General features: G+C 43.7%; 1 protein-coding gene across 1 annotated transcript in view; it reads right to left on the minus strand.

Annotated features, from left to right (window-relative positions):
* Positions 1 to 10166, minus strand: part of pde1cb (phosphodiesterase 1C, calmodulin-dependent b) — an 87467-nt gene extending 77301 nt beyond the window's left edge. The window contains exon 1 of the mRNA XM_062517349.1: positions 10082 to 10166. Within this exon, the coding sequence (XP_062373333.1) occupies positions 10082 to 10166 (85 nt within the window). The remainder of the gene's footprint in view (positions 1 to 10081) is intronic.
* Between the last annotated feature and the right edge of the window lie 10664 nt (positions 10167 to 20830).

Here is a 20830-nt window from a genome sequence, read left to right on the forward strand (position 1 = left end):
AAGCTGTTGACGTGTGTGTTCTGTCCTCTGTCTTCTGTGATTCCCCCTCCCAATCTCATATTTCTGACTGAGAGACATTAGTTGCGTTTTCATCCAACTCATTTGAATTAGTGATGCGTATACGTGGTAATGCGCATTTAAATAAAATGCGCAGTAGTCACCGTTTCAGGGACATTGTAAGTATTTTCTCACAAGGGTACGGAAGATGTCAGCGGGGGTCCGGGGATTTCTCCCCCGTAAATGTTGACATTTTGACCTCTAAACAGAGAATTTTAACAGTTTTAACAGTTTTCGGTGGACAGAATTACAGAACAGAGGAAGCAGTGCCCATCTTCTGTCTGATTCGCGTGACGTGAACATGGTCTGCCTGCAATAGGCTATCACTTACCACGCGGGGGTGGAATGGTCCCCGGGGACCAAACGTAATTTTTCCGGAAAAGTCTACTGGGGCTATATGCCCACCAAGTTTCATGTGCCCCGGTGTTATGGTGTCCCGGGAATCGTTGACCAACAATTCAGGAAGTAGATGAAGGGAGACAAACAAAACAAAAAAAAAAACCTTTAACAATCACGATACGACCGCCACGCTAGCTATGCTAGCGACGGTCATAATAATGGGTGTTAAATATTCCATAACCGCTAGATGGCAGCATGACACAGCAAGCAGGCCTAAACTGCTGTGTCATACTGTGTCATGCAGTATTATTTCAGAGAAAGCATGCTCTGGGAACAAAATACAGTTGCCTGTCCACTGTCCAGTGTATCCATTGGTCCATTGGTCAAGGAAAATGACAAGTGTCTTGTTGCGGTTCGGGAGTGGGCGATGCGCACTTCACTGACCAACAGTGGGTGGTGAGCTTTAGATTCAGCAAGTCCAGGTTTGAAGAATTAACCAAATGATAGGCCTAGCTGTTACCCCCAGTAGGCTACTCGTTGTCAAACGCCTATCGTAGGGCAATTTCAAAGCATACGACTGAGAATTTCTTGTTGCCTACTGGTGCGAGTCTGCTGAGATTATGCTGAGGTTACGTCATGCAAATAAACTGTTTCCATCACCTTCAGTCGCATTATACCCCTGCTGAAAAAACCAGCAAGAAACCAGCTTAGGCTGGTAGCTGGTTTTAGCTGGTTTTAGCTGGTCTTTGCCCAAAACACAGTTCTTATTGCTGGTCTTTGCTGGTGTAGCTGGTAGGCCACCAGCTAGACATGCTGGCGTGACCATCTGAGGAAGCTGGTCGTGCTGGTGTGACCAGCCTGTCGTTTGGGATACAGCTGGTTTAAGATGGTCATGCTGGTGACCAGCCTGTCCAGCTTGACAAAGAGGGTCAAGCTGGTTTTCTAGAATGACCAACATAAGCTGGCGTGGCCAGTAAAAACCAGCAATGTAGACCAGCAACACCAACTAAAATGACCATCTTAAGGTGGTACGACAATCAAAACCAGCTGAATTACCATCATAAGCTGGGTAAACCAGCTGAAGGTGTGTTTTCGCGAGAGTTTTGCTGGTCTAGCTGGTTAACCATCAAAGGGTGGCCAAACAAGCTGGTTAACAAGCTGGTCAACCAGCAAACCACCTTTAGCTGGTCAGGCTGGTTTTTTCAGCAGGGACCTTATGCGCATCAATAGTTCTCACCCCTCTCAAGCGAATCAAATATCTATGCGCATTAGAGATTTTAAAGAGACCCTATGCAACTTTTTCATAGTCATAAAATCGCTTAGAAATCGTTGTTTTGCTTGACTGACCAGTTTTATCTAAAACAGTCACATTTCCTCCCGCCCCTAGTGTCCCTATCCGCTATTACAACCTTGCAACTTTCTGATGAACGATCGTCTGCTGTTTACATCTGGAAGTCAGAGACGCGTAAGGAACAAGAAGAACCACGCCTGCAATTTATATATAGTCTATATATGTATAAATATACACGCTAAAGCTGTCGGGGAAGCTCTGCAGAGAAATATGCAAGCATAAAACGAGCGAAAACGAAAAACGAAACTGAAACCAGAGATGAAATCGCCAATCCTGCATTGTTCCTCTTTAATGCACATTTCACATTTTTCCAACCGGGATTTCTTAAGGCCCATTCATGCTCAACGTAAAATACGGATATGGATACGTGTGGAGTGTTTCAAATGTTCTTTCCGTTGATTTCGTCGTACTTTGACAAGAAATTGAGGGGCTTATGATTACGGATGAATCGGATGAAACGTTGCAATACCGAGCACTACCACACGAATACCACACGAAAAAGTGGGGGTACTATGCATTCATACGTAAAATACGGACGGAGGTATGAAGACATCACCGGGAAGAACGTCCGTACAAAATACGGACGTAAACTGCCACACGTTGAGCATGAATGAGCCTTTATTCGAATACTTAAAATGCGCATTAGAAAGTTAGAATAGAATAGAAACACAACTATTGTAAGAAATAATAGGCGCGTTCAAGATGGCTGCGCAGCACAAGATGCATGTGGTTAAAAATCTGTCCACGATGGTCTAGATGGGTGTGTTTTCGACTCGGCAGTCGGTATCACATGGCCTCAACTTATCGCGGGAGCAAGGCGTGGCCAGGTGGCTGCTCAGCAGCGGAGCAGCAGCTCTAGAGGTACTGCGGAGCAAGAGTATTGGTTCTACCTGTGCACTTAACACAGGTGATCTTGTTAATTAGCTGCTTGGCTGAAGAGTTGTGCTAATTAGAATCAGCTGGTTTAAGTAAATGGTTGTAACCAGGGGGTCAGGATTTGACTGATTATTAGCTTCACCTATAGACCTCTGAAGTTCGCCTACAAAAAAGCTGCCATCTTTGAAATTCGGTATCTGGCGATTTTTCCTATGGGAAAATAACATGGGGATTTTGAATTATCGCACCTGTTAAACTCTCGCGGGGACGATAAAGTCTTAAATGCAGACGTTTTCCTGAACACACTTTTGTCCTCTGCCTTCTTGTGCATACTGTGATCTCCGGTACGTGAAGTCGGCACACTTTCATATTTGCTACCCCAGAGCTAACTGGCTAACTAACTTAATGGCAAGTTGCATCGCAAGTTAGCTCTGGGGTAGCAAAAATCAAAGTCTACCGCCTTCGCGTACCGGAGATCACAGATTCCTCTCGAAGGCAGAGGACAAAAGTGTGTTCAGGAAAACACCTGAATATCCGATTTTGTCATCCCCGCAAGAGTTTAACAGGTGTGATAATTCCAAATCCCCATGTTAATTTCCCATAGGAAAAATCGTCAGATACCGTAACTCCAAATATGGGCAAAGATGGTAGCTTTTTTGTAGGCGAACTTCAAAGGTCTATTAGCAAGGCACTTCCTCGTCGCCATTTTCCAGAAAAACTATCATGTCCAGTGCCATTTCTCTTCATGCTGATTGGTGGCTGTTCCACTCTCAGCTCATGCACGAGCTTAGTGTGGGCACAAGCTCTCCTTCTGTACCTTATGTCAATCAGTAACCTGGCACTTAATTGGCTAAGTAAAACGGCACTTAGCCAAGCCCCTTGAAACGCCATGTTGAAGTCTGAAAAAATCGTTAAATTTTGGCGATTTTCACTAGCCCAGCCAGAGAATGTCTAATAGGGGGAGAACGACCACTCGCTAAATACTGCCGCATGGTAGCCTACTGCAACTAGAGGACGATCGTGAGCAAGTGGAGAATGAATGGAGGTGAATGGAGTTTCTCCTAAAATCCACTTTTCTCTGGATATAATTTTTTGTGCAGAAATCGGAATATTGTATGCGAAAGGGGGGTCAAAGAAAATACACACGGCTGAGTATTAGATGTTTTAAGTCCCTCTATTGTTCTAAAAAGCCTTTGTCGATTACGTCATTCATTAGCAGGATGCTAGTGAGTTATGGGCAACAACGACCAACTTTCGACCTATAACCCATATTGAGCTTGCAGAAACTAAAATCCAATTTTCGATTTTTTAATGACAGGTGAAACAGACCAATTTAGCCGTCTAGCGCCATAGACCTCTGAAGTTCGCTTACAAAAAAGCTACCATCTTTGCCCAAATAAGGAAATCCGGTATCTTGAGATTTTTTCTATGGGAAAATAACATGGGGATTTTCAATTATCGCACCTGTTAAACTTACCCGGGGATGATGACATTGGAAATGCAGACGTTTTTCGCTACACAGTTTTGTCCACTGCCGTCTAGTGGATACTGTGATCTCAGGTAGGTGAAGACAGCACACTTTGATCTTTGCTACCCCAGAGCTAACTTACAATGCAACTTGCCATAAGCAGTTAGCTTCAGTTAACACCTGGAACTCCTTATATGGGCAAAGATGGCAGCTTTGGGTCCGTTTTGTAGGTGAACTTCAGAGGTCTATCAGAGAATGTCTAACAGAGCCCCTTTAGGGAGAGCCGGTCCACTTCCTATTAACTCCATTGTACCGGATTGTTCCTGCAATCTGTTGAAATTCCGCTAGGGGCGTTGCCGAGCAAGTGATAAATGAATTGTGGTCTATGGGGCTAGGCGGCCAGAACTCGTTTTTTTCACAGTTGACAACTTCATTTCTTAATGTACATTGTCGTAGTAGCTACCTGAGTATAGGTTTTCCACTGGAAATGAAATAAAAAGTCACTCATGTCCTTTCTGCTTTTCATAGAATGGGCCGTTTTCCCTGTAACATGCTAGCATTTAGCTCATGGATGCTCGCGACAATCGCGACCGATTACGACCGTCGTGAAGCTGAACCTTCTTTTAGGTCTATGGCCGTAAAGTGGTTCGCTTGTGTCACGTGACATGAAAACTTTGAAAGGGTTTTTAGGAATAACAACACATATTGAAAATTGTATTGGTCAGCTGATTGTCAAGTCAAGTTATCCTGCATCGCATGCATTAATGCAATTTTAGGAGAAAAAATTATATAACGACAAATGTGGTACTGGGGGGTTCAGCTCCATTGCCACTCATTCATTCATCACTTGCTCGCGATCGCCCTCTAGTTGCAGTACCATGCGGAAGTATTTCGCTAGTGGTCCTTCTCCCCTTATTAGACATTCTCTGATGTCTAATAAGGGGAGAAGGACCACTAGCGAAATACTTCCGCATGGTACTGCAACTAGACGGCTAGAACTCGTTTTTTTCACAGTTGACAACTTCATTTCTTAATGTACATTGTCGTAGTAGCTACCTGAGTATGGGTTTTCCACTGGAAATGAAATAAAAAGTCACTCATGTCCTTTCTGCTTTTCATAGGATGGGCCGTTTTCCCTGTAACATGCTAGCATTTAGCTCATGGATGCTCGCGACAATCGCGACCGATTACGACCGTCGTGAAGCTGAACCTTCTTTTAGGTCTATGGCCGTAAAGTGGTTCGCTTGTGTCACGTGACATGAAAACTTTGAAAGGGTTTTTAGGAATAACAACACATATTGAAAATTGTATTGGTCAGCTGATTGTCAAGTCAAGTTATCCTGCATCGCATGCATTAATGCAATTTTAGGAGAAAAAATTATATAACGACAAATGTGGTACTGGGGGGTTCAGCTCCATTGCCACTCATTCATTCATCACTTGCTCGCGATCGCCCTCTAGTTGCAGTACCATGCGGAAGTATTTCGCTAGTGGTCCTTCTCCCCTTATTAGACATTCTCTGATGTCTAATAAGGGGAGAAGGACCACTAGCGAAATACTTCCGCATGGTACTGCAACTAGAGGGCGATCGCGAGCAAGTGATGAATGAATGGGTGGCAATGGAGCTGAACCCCCCAGTACCACATTTGTCTTTATATAATTTTTTCTCCTGAAATTGCATTAATGCATGCGATGCAGGATAACTTGACTTGACAATTAGCTGACCAATGCAATTTTCTATATGTGTTGTTATTCCTAAAAACCCTTTCAAAGTTTTCATGTCACGTGACACAAGCGAACCACTTTACGGCCATAGACCTAAAAGAAGGTTCAGCTTCACGACGGTCGTAATTGGTCGCGATTGTCGCGAGCATCGATGAGCTAAATGCTAGCATGTTACAGGGAAAACGGCCCATCCTATGAAAAGCAGAAAGGACATGAGTGACTTTTTATTTCATTTCCAGTGGAAAACCCATACTCAGGTAGCTACTACGACAATGTACATTAAGAAATGAAGTTGTCAACTGTGAAAAAAACGAGTTCTAGCCGCTTAGCCCCATAGACCACAATTCATTTATCACTTGCTCGGCAACGCCCCTAGCGGAATTTCAACAGATTGCAGGAACAATCCGGTACAATGGAGCTAATAGGAAGTGGACCGGCTCTCCCTAAAGGGGCTCTGGGTCTATACAGGAGGTTAACTGGATTCGCACACAGACTAGTGTGCTGTCGACTCCAAGTCCAAGTCCAAGTCCAAGTCCTTCTCTCTCTACTCTCTGATTCGTCATCTCTCTGACTCACTCTGTCCTCTCAGTTGGACATTTGACTTGTGGCGGTTTGTACGAACAAAGTCCTTGGCTTTCTTTATGGAGCTTTCGGGAACTATTGTATGCTAAAATTGACTATCGACTATTGTATGCTGAAATTGGTTTGAGAAGAGGTTAATTCACAGCACAATTTATTGTGTCAATTTGTACCATCGCTTGGTGTGGTAAGACTTATTTGGTAGGAGTTATTTCATGGATATGGCTGATCGATCCAAGCGAGCGCTAACCCAGTTTACTGTAACTGCATTCAGAATACCCTAACTTGGTCTCCTTGAGAAGTCAAACAACTTTGCCATGTAAACAACCCTGTGATGTATTCATCTCTAAAGACTCAATCAATCAATCAAACAAAATCAAGCAAAAAACCCCACTGGGGTGCTGGCAGGCAGGCAATTGAGTTAAGCATGAGAAATAATCTTATTCTATTGATCTCAATCTGATAATGGGCATGTTCACATGGACATTGATATTCCGATATTTACCTCATTAAGATAATATTCCAAATAAGACGCTACCATGTAAACAGCATTTTCTAATTGCCTTGACCAGAATAAGGTCATAGTCACAATAAGCAATATCATACGGACATGTGGAGTATTCTGATCTCAGTCACTTTATTATAGTGCACTGTATTCATGTGCATCCCCTCATCGCATCTTAACATACTATTTGAATTATCAGTGCAGAAACTTTTCAGAATCAAATGCCCTTACTAGTAATACTCAAACTATGAGTGTCATTTTTTAAATTCACTTCAGTTGCCTATTGCATTTGTTTTGGCCATGATGTTGAGAATTCAGGGGAAAAAATTCTCACAAAGAAATAGATTTCTTGTTCTTCAGAACAAATGTGAGTTTTAAGGTGTTAATATGTTGGCAAGGGAAGTGTGTGTGTGTGTGTGTGTGTGTGTGTGTGTGTGTGTGTGCGCAGCGTAATGAAGTGCTACACAACACAGTCTAGTGAGCTGAGTGATTCTTCCTAAATGTGTTAAACTCAAGAGTGCTACAGGAGACTCAAGGAGACTCTGATGACCTGCCAGTGGAAATGTCATTTTGCATGGCAACAGCTGTCACAGTTTTTTGAAAATATGAATCAATGTGTGAAGTGAACTCACATACACTTTCAAGACACAGCCATACACCCAGCCAGGTACTACAGAGAGAGAGAGAGAGAGAGAGAGACCACACACAGGCCTACACCCAGCTTTGACACACACACAAATTAGATTTAACGAATGCACATTTTACACTTGCACTTTGTGCATGAAAAATGTGCTATATAAATAAACAGGTAAGTATTTATTTTACACAAACAAACACGCAATGCATACATACATACAAGCAAACAAACAAACACACAAAAAATGATGACCCCATCTTTGACTAGGCGCCGCGCCACTCAGTCACTGCTGTCCTCTTAGCGCTGGTCAATAGGCTGTTAGTGAGAATGCTGACATGGCCGATGGGTGTGCTGTACACAAGTGGACCAAAGAGCCACGGCGAGGCTGATTGACAACCTGTCCCACAGAATGATGAGCTGCCTGCTGAGCCATCGATTGCTACGCTGGGTAACCATGACAACCGGAAGATGTTGTGGAGATGCCTCAGTGATAAAGGGGAGTAATATGTTGCAGACACGTTTTGGAAGAGAAAAAAATGTGACCCTGCAAAGCGAAACCAGTCGTTTCGGTAACATTTCCAAAATTAAGTTATTGTGCTCACGTAAACGGCATAAGCTTTCCAACGATATACTGTATATCAAGGGTATTACACAAACTATCGCTAAGATAACCGCATCCAAAGTTGACATGGTTCTCCTGTCACGATATGCCAGAGGAGAAATCTCCTTTTTAAGCAACGTGGACAACGGGAATGACTGCAAATGTGTTGAATCTTCGCCGGGTTTTACAGTCAAGACGTATGTTTTTCCGTGAAATTAGTTCACGATATGAAACGGTAGACTGTATACTGTCGAATTATGCGAGAACGTGAAATTCAACATTTTAACCCAGAAGTTTGTTTATTGTGGATTTTCTCAAAATAGCGTCATGCGCAAAGTGATTGATTTCGCTTTGAAGAGTCACAAATGAGTTTTGGAACTGTGGCTGTATGAGTGTAAAGTGAATGCTGATTTTAACAGTGACACAAAACAAAGGCACTTGGTTGTGGGTCTTTTGAAATAACTGTTTATAGGCTACAATGTGGGAAGTGGTTCTACTACAATATGGGAAGCAATGCCAAAGAAATGAGATAAGATTTGAAAGAGATTGAAAATCATGATCCCAAACACAATGACATACAGTACATATTCCTTCTTTGCTAATTATTTTCCCTTTGTTAAGCACTATCCTCACCATGACACCCCACCCTCTCTGATGCAAAGGTAGGTGTTAGCTTAATGAATCTCATCCTTGAGCAGGTTAAGATGACTATGTACGTAAGCAGGAACAAACTGAGAGGTAATTAAGGGTAATTTGGGCTAATTCATTTAAACCATTAATGGCCAGGGTGTTAATGGTTTTTCCTAATGTGGTTAAATCAAGAATATTGATTAACTTTCACTTTGAGAGAGCTACCTACTAATAGGCCTACATATGTTGTGGTTAACTTTGTATCTTTCATTTTACCTTTTTATTTCAATACTTTTTGTGATATTAGTAACTAAGGCCTTTGTGTGTGTGTACTTTTCCATTCTCTCTCACACACTTTTCTTTCTTTTCCTGCGACTTTCTTTTTCTCCCTCTCTGTGTGGCAGGTCTGTGTGTGCAGCGCTTCTGTGTTTGTCGGAGGTGTGACACGGCTCCCCGTCTGTCCCCCTCACACCTCCCTCCCGCTCTGCTCTGTCTTTGACTCCAGCTCGCTGATCGTGCGCCGAGGTGAGATGTGTCGATTAGAGCGGGCATGTGTGAGCGGATGGGTGACGGAGCGAGGCAGAGCGAGGCAGAGCGGAGCGCGGGGGTTACTGTCAAACACAGACATCGCTAACGCTGTTAGTGCTGATGCTACCACTATAGCTAGCGTCACCGCCTCAGATGAAAACAAGCCCCTTTTGCGTACATCAGCCCCTAATACCTGCCGCTCCTGTTGCCATGGAGCTACGGTCAACTCGAGGAGGTAAAGGTTGACAGGCAGCCTCCAACGGTACCTTTGTGCTAATTAGATAGGTATACTGTAGAACGCGTGCAGCTGTGTGGAACGCCTGTCTAATCTCTGCTCCTGAATTACCTCATGGAAGATCAAACACTGAAGGCAATTCAACAACAAGATAAGGTGGTAGAGGCTGACGTCTGCTCTGTCAAGACATGTCTCATGCAAAATAGTCTAAACTTGTGTTCAGGGGCTGACCGTGATGTTTGATTGACCAGACTTTTATACACTTCATACTTTGAACATAGACTCTCTCTCTCTCAAACACATGGTGAGACTCACACAAACACTCATTCATAAATACACTTAATCTCTCTCTCTCTCACATGCCATTTCACAGCATAGGCTATTTTCATTAAGAATGGTCAGTATCAGTAAAGCACAGTTTAAATGTTTCTGAAATGTTAACAAACAGATTTCCCCTTTCCTTCAACTCGCACCCTCTTTCTCTTTCTTATTCTCTCTCTTAACTCTCATGCTCTCTCCATCCCTCCCTCCCTCCCTCTCAGTCACTTACCAATGGTGAAGCTGAAGCCATCGATGCTAAAAGTAGCACTCCGACCCTTCTTAAACCTCAGCTTCCTGTTGGTGGCCTCTGACATTGCCCAAAACACACACACACACACACACACGTGTGCGCACGGCAGACAAACTCTCCACGTCCTCCCTGCTATCAGAATGTTTGAGCGTGTGTGCGCTGCGCGCGTGGCGTGTGTGAGTTAAACTCCCTCTGGCAGAATTCACTGTGTGGGCGTCCATCTCTCGTTTTCTCTCTTTCTCTCTCTCTCACTCTCTCTCTCACTCTCTTTCTCTCAGAGCAGTATATTCCTGGGTCTGGCGTGTAACTGCTGTGGGAGCAAATGCGTGTGTGTGTGTGTGTCTTCATGTCTGTGAGTATGTTTGTTTGTCTGTGTGTGTGTGTGTGTTTGTCTGTGTGTGTGTGTGTGTGTGTGTGTGTGTGTGTGTGTGTGTGTGTGTGTGTGTGTGTGTGGAGGGAAGGGAAGGGAAGTTGTGCAGAGTGCCATGAGCATTACATGTTATGATGCCGCCACACTCCCCAGTCCCCTCTCTCTCCTTGGCTACTTAAGTGTCAGCTCACTGGTGACCCCCCACCACACACACACATACACACACACATACAGTAAACACAAACACACACACACACACACATACACACACACCCTTCTCCTCATCAGCGCTGCGAAGACACCAACCTCACTCCCCCCCTTACTGTTCAACACTCTTCACAGCTGCAACAGGCTCAGAATTCTCACTGTTGTTACAAGCACAAACATGCACACAAACAAAATTACACACACACACTATCTCTCTTCCTCTCTCTCTCTCTCACACACAAACGGACACACACACACACACACACACACAAGAGAGAAAAAGTAAGAGAGAGGGAGAGGGTGTGAGACGCACATCCAGTAATTTGTGAATATTAACATAGAGACATATTGTATCTCCCTTGTTACCTGTTTTGCGTACTTGAGGTATTTGTATATGTAGTATACTGTATGTTCCTGCCAATGTGCACTGCTGCAGCGGGGTTATAACATCACATCATCACATTCTGTCTGTGTGTTTGGACTTGTCAGCAGCAGGGACACCATGTTCTCATCTGAGCTTGACTACTATCCTCCCTCCTCTTCTCTCATCTTCTCTCCTCATCTCTCTTTTCTGTCCTCTGTCCTCTTCTCCTTCACCTCCCTCCTCTCTTCCGCTGTCTCTTCTCTCTCCTCCCCTCTTCTCTTCTCTCCTGTCTTTTGCTCCTCCTAACTGACCTCTCTCTTATCTCCTCACTTCTCTTCACCTTCCCTTTGTCCTCTCTCCTCCTCCCTGAGTCCTTGTTCGCTCCTCTCCTCCGATCTCCCGCTCCTGCACTCTTAATAAGTCACTCAGACCACAGGGACTCCCCTTATTAGAATGGATGTTTGAAGAGACCATGACACACACCTCTGGCATTTCAGTCACTCCATCTGCCACCACACTCCATATCATGATGGGTCTGTCCATTTGGGTTTGCAGTTAAGTGGAGAAAAATGACTTGCGGAGGATAGTCAGTTGCATTTTGACGCAGTCAGCCCAATCCATTTGAAAGGTTGTTCTTAACAATGCCAGACAACGATGACTCACAAAATATACTTTTCTCTGTACTGGGTAGAAATGAAAGAGAAAGACAGTGTTGACAGACAAATTGATTTGTATCAGCCAAATAACTGCAGAAATAAGAAAGCCCAGATGTCCAAGAAACACCAACAAGAGCTATCGCTTGAACCATGCTTGGTTACAAAATGTTCTGATAGCTTCGCATACAGTTCTCCAACAAAGGTGACGTGTAAGAAGGCATTCTTTGTCAGGCTATAGAGCAGGCAACAGTGCCCAGCTCTCAAGGTCTGCCTTTGTGCCTGGTCTGGAGTCGAAGACGTCAGCGTCACTAGGCAACTGCGCGAGAGTAATGATGCCGTTTGGAGAGAGGGAAAGAAGGAATTAGGACTTCCTGGAAAGGCACCGAGCCTGGTACTACAACTGACCTGGATCTGGGCCTTAAGCGCCTCTGATGTGGACGGGCTGCACCAGATCCGGGCAGCTTTAGGGTCACATCTGGGCCAGAAGCAGCTGGCTCGTTAGCACGTGTTGGGCCTTGTGGAGATTGGCAGGTAGCTTCTCTGCGGCTCTCGATGTCTCAGTGTCTCTCCTGCGCGGCGCTTCAACACATAGGGCTTTGCAGCCGACAGTGAGAGACGGTTCTCTACCCTGCATCTTTCAACTGAACTGGGATTACTAAACATACAGTCATCTGCAGTCCCAGCTAAGAGAGTCCAGGAGGCACCATGGAAAGCCATTTTCTCCAGAAATAAAACGACGACATATGTCATTTGTGTATGTGCTTTCAAAAGTCACATGCTGCCTGTGCCTGGTAGTTTGTGAATTGATGACATATAAAATAAGAGCAAACATGCTAATTAATTAAAGGTCTCCATGATAGGGTCTCAATCACCTTCAGATGCTGTGCTATGCTCAGTTCTACCGCTAGGATGAAGACTGTGGTTTCAAAATAAACAATCACACCCACTGGTATCTTTCTTGAAGAGGGCTAGTCTAAATAACACTTCTATACAATAACAATTCTAGCAAACAATTTGGCAAGGGAAAAACTGCCCTGGTTGTTTAAAAAAGGTCTTTGAGTTCTGTTTCTTTTTCTCTGTCCCTAGTTCTTCTTACTGAAGTGGACTATTGTGGACTTCAAATTGTGTTCAATCAAAAGATTAAAATTAAACAACACAATTAAACAACATTCCTGGTGTATTAATTCCATGACATTACATCTTAATATCCATTATTAAAACCATCATAAAGAAGAATCGTGATTGTGATTAATCACAGCAATTATTATTTTTTGATGGTTTGACAGCCCTAGTCTTTTATGTCACCTAATGAGTGGATCTTTGTCTCTCTTTACATGTTTCACTATTCCTATTAGCTACAGTAACATGAACACACTATTAAGCTCAGACTGGAATAAATATTAGACCATGACAAGTTGGTTGTGGTGTCACATACCAGCCTACAGAAGCACATATTGCAAACATGTAGTACAGTAATTTCCTGTGTATAAGCCACAGGACAGTGTTTTATGCAAGTTAAAAGAAACAAAACCATATCAATATCATATTAACTGCCCCTGTGTATTTTGCAAAATCAATGTATAAGCCGCAGCTACAGAAATAGTTGGGAAATGACGGTATGTAAATAAAAGAACAAAATGCTTTTCACTGGCAAACTGCACTGCTGAGCTCCCCTGACCAAATGAACTAAAAGTCGATCAGTAGCGACATCTGTAGGCTCACATAAACATAGCTAACACATAACGATCAGTCAGGGTTAATGTTGACAAACAGAAAAATGATGATCTAAATGAACTGTGTCTTATATTGCAGCTCTGTACAGCACACCTGCGCTTCACATAGAGTGTGCGTTGCAGGAGGGGAGAAACTGCACATTCAAAGCGATCAGACTGATGGTTTTTGAAACACTGTTAAAGGAAAAGTGTTATTTATTGGCACAATATTTCAGGCAGTGTGTGTACGTGTGTGTGTGTGTGTGTGTGTGTGTGTGTGCGTGTGCGTGTGCGTGTGCATGTAAGTGTGTGTGCGTGCGTGTGTGCATGTTTATGAACCTTATAAAGACATTCAAACATCTTTACTCAGCTGTGTTTAATTCCAACATCTTCATGCTGTTTCAGTTGTGGAACACCAATTTCCTTTTCCTTTCATTCTATTTCCATCCTCCCTCTCTTTCTCAACCCCCCATTATCTCTCTATTCACACAACAGCCTCCTCAATGAACCTGTCCTTCATTACCAGCTCCACTAACCTTCCTGCAGACCAGGCGCCGCGCGGGTGGAGGAGAGGGGGAAAGACAGATAGGAAAAACAGTCTCATCTCAGGCAGGGGAAGTGGATTGCCACAGCAACCGAGCAGAGACACACACATGCGTAATGACGAGCGAGCGAGCGCGCGAGCGGCCGGGGGACGGCTCTATTCCCCACCTACAGCCTCATTAGCGGGACATTTAAGGTAATGTCGGCTTTCTGCGCTCTCCTGTGGGGAAATGTTTTGACATTCAGGGAGGCTGAGATAGATACACAAACATACAGAGAGAGAGAGAGAGAGAATGTTTCAGATCTGATGAGATGTGAGACCTCTCAGTGGCACGTATTAGAGCTAAATGGTCTAGATCAGGGTCGGGTCTCCAACAGGTAGCTTGTGAGTTCCCAGTAGCTCCCCACCTGTTTCCAAGCAACTCTACGAAAGGATTGAGGAAGATGCTCATAACATCTTTCATTCATCTGATAACCCCACCACTTGGGACACATGTTAACATTCATATGAAATCAAATTCACAGTCTACAAAGAGAGAAGGTCAATGAGTCGAAAGGAACCTTTAAAAAGCATACAAATCTTATTCAGCGGTTTTGGGTGAAGATCAGCTATGTGAATACACAAAGGTCTGGGCCATGTCCATTTTGCCAAAGTAGCTCTCGGAGAAGACCAGGGAGACCCCTGTCCTGTGTTCCAATTCTCATACTTGCATGAGTACACCTAAACGTAGTACATTATCCGCACTCACTGGGTGCACAGAGTTTCAGAAATGAGTGCTGTTCCGAATCGAATACTCTGGTGTACTTGCCGTAAATAAATTATCAGCTGCGTGGCCGCGTCACCCGGCACTGTCGTTTCGGTAGCCATGTTTGTTCTTTTTCGAACTGAGCGCTGCTTATCCTGACCCGCTCTTCCGCTACATAGCTAAGATGGCTGCCATTGAGTGCGAAAAGTGTACCCCTATCCACACTGCTCAGTTTGAGGGCACCATCCGGGTCCTTTAGCTACACTTGCCGCAATGGCAATCGGAACACCCTACGTTCTCAACATAGGTACGGGAAGAGTGGGAAGTACGAGAATTGGAACACAGGGCTGGTGTAGATGATGGTTTGTGGAATCCTGAATAGATGTTCATCTCAAAGTTCAATCTCAGTATCTGGCTAAAGTGCTACTATCAATGATAAGTCACACACACAACGGTCCAAATCCTATGTAGTGTTCAGCCCTCCTGCTCCACACCTCCCCCACCGCACCCTTCATCCTCTTTTCTTTCCATCCCAAGACGCCGTGGAAACTCAATCAGGAACTCAGTCAAGTGTTCCTCTATTTATCACTGAAGTGTCAATTTCCTGCTATTTATGTGACCCTCTGGGCACAGGGAACACCTCCTCAGGGAGCTGCCATCATGTCATTCACCTCACCTCTTCTCCTTTCCTCTAAAATCCTCTCAGCTCCTCTCCATTCTTCAGCTCTCCTTCCCCACTTCTCCACCTTTCTCCTCTCCTCCTCCCCTCCTCCTCCTCCTCCTCCTCCTCCTCCTCGTATTTCTCTATGGTTCTCCTCTGCTCCTCTGTATCTTCTTCTCTCTTCTCCCTTATTCTTCTCCCCTCTTCCCTTACTCAAGCACATATTCACCCCAGTGGTAATTATCCATGTTGTGCAATGGGGTTTTTTATAACCTCTCCAGTGGGCAGTACTGTAGTTGCTCAGCAGCGAGAGAGACAGAGGAGAGAGATAGACATTCACTCCACTTCTGCCAGGACTCTCATATCCTATATCACGTCATAACTTTGAACACTAGTCTCGGCCCTGCACACACACACACACACACACACACACACACACACACAGAGAGAGAGAGAGAAAGAGACACAGACACACACATACACACACACTTTCTGTGCCCCCACAAGACAATGATTATAGAGGAGCAAATCCCAGAGCAAATAGAGACGTGGTGAGGTGCCTGTACTGAATAGCTCTCAGGAGAGAGTAATGGGGCTCACTGATTTACTGGACAAAAATCACAAACATGAGTCAGAGCTTAAAATCTTATTTTTCCAAAACAACCAGCTGTTGCCTTTTAACTCTCTCAGATCCCCCTTGGAGGATCAGCTTGTGGATCTCTATTTATTTTCTTAAAGGGGAAATCCGGTGTTAAATGGGTCTTATATACGTTTAGTATGACCATAAGCTAGATCATGGATGAGGGGTGACCCTATCCAGACCTGAAGCATTCTGAACTTAGCCAGATTTACTTATTCTTCCATAGCGCTACTAGTGTTAGCAACAGGGCATGTCTCATACTGCACATCAATTGCTTCTTTTAACTTATCTACAAGGCTAACAAAAGCTCCACACTTCATCGCAATTAGGTTCTTAATATTTAAAAAGAGACATTGGCAACATTGTGTGTGCTGAAAGTTTATCTAGAAGACAGTTTATAGACACTGAAGTAACTTTTCCACTTGTTTTCAGGGCAACCATTTTGAATTTAAGACTTGACAAGTCTATCGACGAACACGTATCTCGTGTTGTGGATGGAGGAATGACTATGATTTGCATTCGTCGATAGACTGAAGCTGTATACTCTTGGCAGTTCTTGGCAAACATGCAAACTTGCAAAACTAATCATAGAGTGGATAGAAGATAACAAATGAGAGCCCAAAACTAGTATTTCAAGAAAGGCAGTGACTATTTGCACCCGGGTGGAAATAATGAACATTACTATTTACACCCGGGTGCAAATAATCAACATTACTATTTACACCCGGGTGTAAATAGTGTAATAATCAACAATACTATTTACACCCGGGTGTAAATAGTGTAATAATCAACAATACTATTTACACCCGATGTCTAACATCCATATTCTCTGTCAATAGGCCTGTGTATTTACCAGCTCTACAGTAGCCTAGGCTAGGCCTAATTTAGTTTTGAACAGTTTTTAGCTGTTTTGCCATGTCTGGGTTACTTGGAAGTGATTATACAAATATTAGGCTAATAAGTGGTCATGTGGTAGCTTCATCAAAGGCAAGCTACTTCAAAGAGTTGTTTTCTGAGTTGTCTTCCAGGCAGCGCTGCCACTGTTGACTTAAAAGCACTTAATCCTACTCCTAACCTTAACCCTAACCTTAACCCATGCCTAAGCGCCTTCCAGGCAGCGTTGGGGGCTCAAAGTCAAAACACCAAGAAACCTTTCTACTCAAAACTACTGAAGCCTACTTCTACTTAACTGTACTCATAACTGAAATAAAACCAGTCAATCTTTGACAGGTTCAAAAAGCACAAACTCTTATTTGCCGCGAGGTAACGTCATCTAAGAAAAAAGAAGTCATCATTCGTACTTTGGCAGGCAAAAACAAACACCCCTCACCTGAGATTCGAACCCCTCACCTCAGGCATGGCAGCCCGACCACTAACCCACCATACTACGCCCATCGAAATGATGTGAAATGATGGGGTTGCTAGGTAACGGTAAACAAAACTAAAAGATCGTATTTCTTGATTTTACTTGCAAACGGACGGCTTTACCCGTTCACTGAAAAAAGTTTATGGAAATTTAGCACCACTTTCCCATCTCAAATATTGTTTTAATAATCCTAACTTGTTAGATTTAGGTAGGCCATCTCCTGCCAAGATGGTCCCGCTATGTTGGATAGCACGCATTTCAGGTTTGGGTGCAAATAAGAAAATGCCTCCATTCCACTATTTACACCCGGGTGCAAATAATCACTCCGTTCAAGAAATCCCCTTACTCCCCCTTACTGTATGTTTGGGCCAAGGAGCAACTCTATTTCATGTTCCATAGACAAAACCCCTTTGAGGACCCAAGTTCCTCTGGAACTGAACATTGTGGTCCTACAGGATCAAATTAAAAGAACAGACAGTACTGTGTATGTTGGCAAACCACTAGCCATCTCTGCCACCCAGCACACACCACACAGCATACAGCGCCTAGCAGCCTGGTTGGAGTCTCCCCACAGTCTGGCAATCATGGGAGTTCCCAGAGGCAAGGCGAGACCTGCCTCTGGCTACACAGGAAAACACATATGAGGCGTCAGTGCCGCGTGCCTATGGCAACCAGTGAGCATGGGGTTTCTTGGAGGTATTTTAAGAGCCACCAAGGGACAGGCTCTTCCTTCAGCAGGAAGAGGTGGAGAGAGATGTGACAGATGGAAGAGAAAGGTGTGAGGAAGAGAGGGACAAAAAGAAAGAGAGAAATTTGAAGACAAGGAAACAACTGCTTTATCCATGAGTGTATAAGTTATTAAGGAAAACAAGCATTCTATTAAACATACCTGCAGATCAGGTAGTTGACCTGTATAAGTTACTGAATGACATTACGTGCATATGTTCCAACTATTCCCTTTACATTTTTTTTATGCGCAATCATATAATATAACCTCTTTTATTTTTCTTACATAGGCCTGTGAATAGATTTTGAAATAGAACATTTGATGAAACTTTTAGAGACAGACCACTGATGTAGTTTGATGTATGAATTATATGTGATTAAGTGTGTAGCACAGGAACAGCTTGCTTGCTGTTTTGTGTCAAAGGTATTTAATGTGCATTGCATGATGCAAGTACTTCTACTTCTTATAATCAGCTTCAAGCATTAGTCTTCAACCAATACAACGTGTTGAAATAACTCACCCAAAACACACAGGTTACACGTGTGTTTTGCGGGGGTTGGGCATGCAGTGCACACAAACATGTCCCGCTTTGATAGATGCATATGTTACACAAGCGCTTGAGCCTGGTCCAACATCAATAGACGCTGCAATTCTAACATCAAAGAGTTCGGCTGAAAGTTGGGGAGCGCCCGCTGGGCACATGCGCCCCTGGTCTTCAAAGGATCGCTAGGTACTATTCATGTTGGAGCAGAATGTACCGTTTTCTATTGTACCGGCTTCGCCATTCTCCTGTGAAGTGTTTTCCCCTGTATAATCTGCGACACTGATTGACCAAGTAAAAGCACTGAGCTGTTCTACTGCTCATTACAAAAATGGTTGTTTTGCTATGTAGCAAATCAAATAGGATTTGTAGCTCTGCCTTAATGATTGAAATGCATTATTATTATCACTATTATTATTAGCCTATAATTATCATTATTATCATTATTATACTCCTTGGGGTATTAGGCTAGCCTACCTAAGGTGTTATGGGTTTTTTTTTTTCTTTAAACAATGTAACTTGACATACCGTTGTATATTTGAATCTGCTATTCAAAACTTAGAGCTGTGAAAGGACTGTCAAGAAACCGTAAAAGAAAAGTTACATGTAACCTTTAAAACTTACCCTCCAGAAATCCGTCACTCTCGGTCTGAACACCTTTGGAAGTTTGTACTCTTCCACCATTGTCCGGCACATTCAGTACCTCGGACAGCGACTGTTTTGTGCTCTGTCGGCTTCGGAACACATGGGATCGTGCCGTTTTCTTTCGTCCATGAACCGACTCAGGTGCGGACTGGCTTCTCTCCGCTTCTTCCTGCGGTTCCGAGCCCACTTTGATAAGAGCGTTGCGCGTCCGTGTTAGAGCAGATGTAACCGAGCCCATTCCTACTCGGGAGGCACCTCAAAACAACCCACTGGTTGCAATGCCTTTCAAGTTCAAGCGCTCTCTCAAACTGAACAATCTCGGCTTGAACTTTTAAGCGGGGACATGATGGGGAAACCTTACAAAAGATAGTCTACAAAGTAACCTGTAAACCAATCAGAAGTTAAGCCAGAGAATGGTTATCAGTCACTTTGAGTCCACTAGAAATGATCCCGACTGTCTGCATTTTATAAGTCCGAAAACCACTGCGGATGGCATGAAATTGCATCTGCACCATCACTCTTTCCATGGCAGATGTCGTCACTCGAAAAAAGTTGCCGTCCCTGGCACGCACTGCCGCTCGGGGGCACCGGCAACGCAGGCTAATGGGTCTCCTCTCTAGCTAATGCTCCCTATACGCTGTGCTAAAAAAAACAGCTCTTTACATACACACGGTGATTTCCCTGGTTGAACACAACTCTTAGGGTGCATTGCCTTAGGAACCTTGAAAAGTTGAAGTGTAGCCTACTCTTTCCGAACGTCCTAAAATCCAGTGTATTCTGTAAAAGGATGGTCACAAAATATTTTCGTCCCGTAATTTTAACAGTGACATTGATATATGAGTCAGAACATCTGTTAGAGTGTTGTTTCACCGTAGTCCAGAGGGAAAGATTGCCTTGTAGCTATCGGGGGATCTCATGCAAGCTGGTTGTTTTTGAGTCTGGGGGACAGAGGGAAGTCTTACCGGTGGCAAAAGGAACACGCATTGGTCAAACACCCTCTATGGGCTTTGGTTGGTATTTCAAGGCGCGAAATACAGCAATCATGCTTAAGTAAGAACATACCTGCGTGACTCGAGTAAAAATATCTAAAATTATAATTGTACAGAGTTCTCGATGTCACAATGTAGTTTCTTGGTCAGCTTTACCATCTTGTTTTAACCATGGGTGGCCATCAGGTGGCAGTGGCAAGTTACAAAGCTCGTCCTCTCGTCTCGTCTGTGGTTGCTGCCAAGCAGTCACAGTATTCATGGGTTTCATCAGGTCCCTTTCCACAGGTGTATTAATCAAGCACCATGCAGTCTGCATTCATAATCTAGATGCTTGATTTCATACACCTGTGAAAAGGGACCTGATGAAACCCATGAATAGCCGATATCATTATGTAAGGAGTAGCCTAGGCTGTTTTGACATTTGTGCTTAAAACATCTTGTTGGTACAGTAAGTGTGCTTCCCTTTGAGCATGAACTGTTATGTGATTCAATGTACACTTTGGAATAGACAGAGAGTGCCTTATAGGCCTACTGTACCTTATAGTTTTGTGTTCATTATTC

This window comes from Sardina pilchardus, chromosome 2 (genome assembly GCF_963854185.1).
Source record: "Sardina pilchardus chromosome 2, fSarPil1.1, whole genome shotgun sequence".
Lineage (NCBI taxonomy): Eukaryota > Metazoa > Chordata > Actinopteri > Clupeiformes > Clupeidae > Sardina > Sardina pilchardus.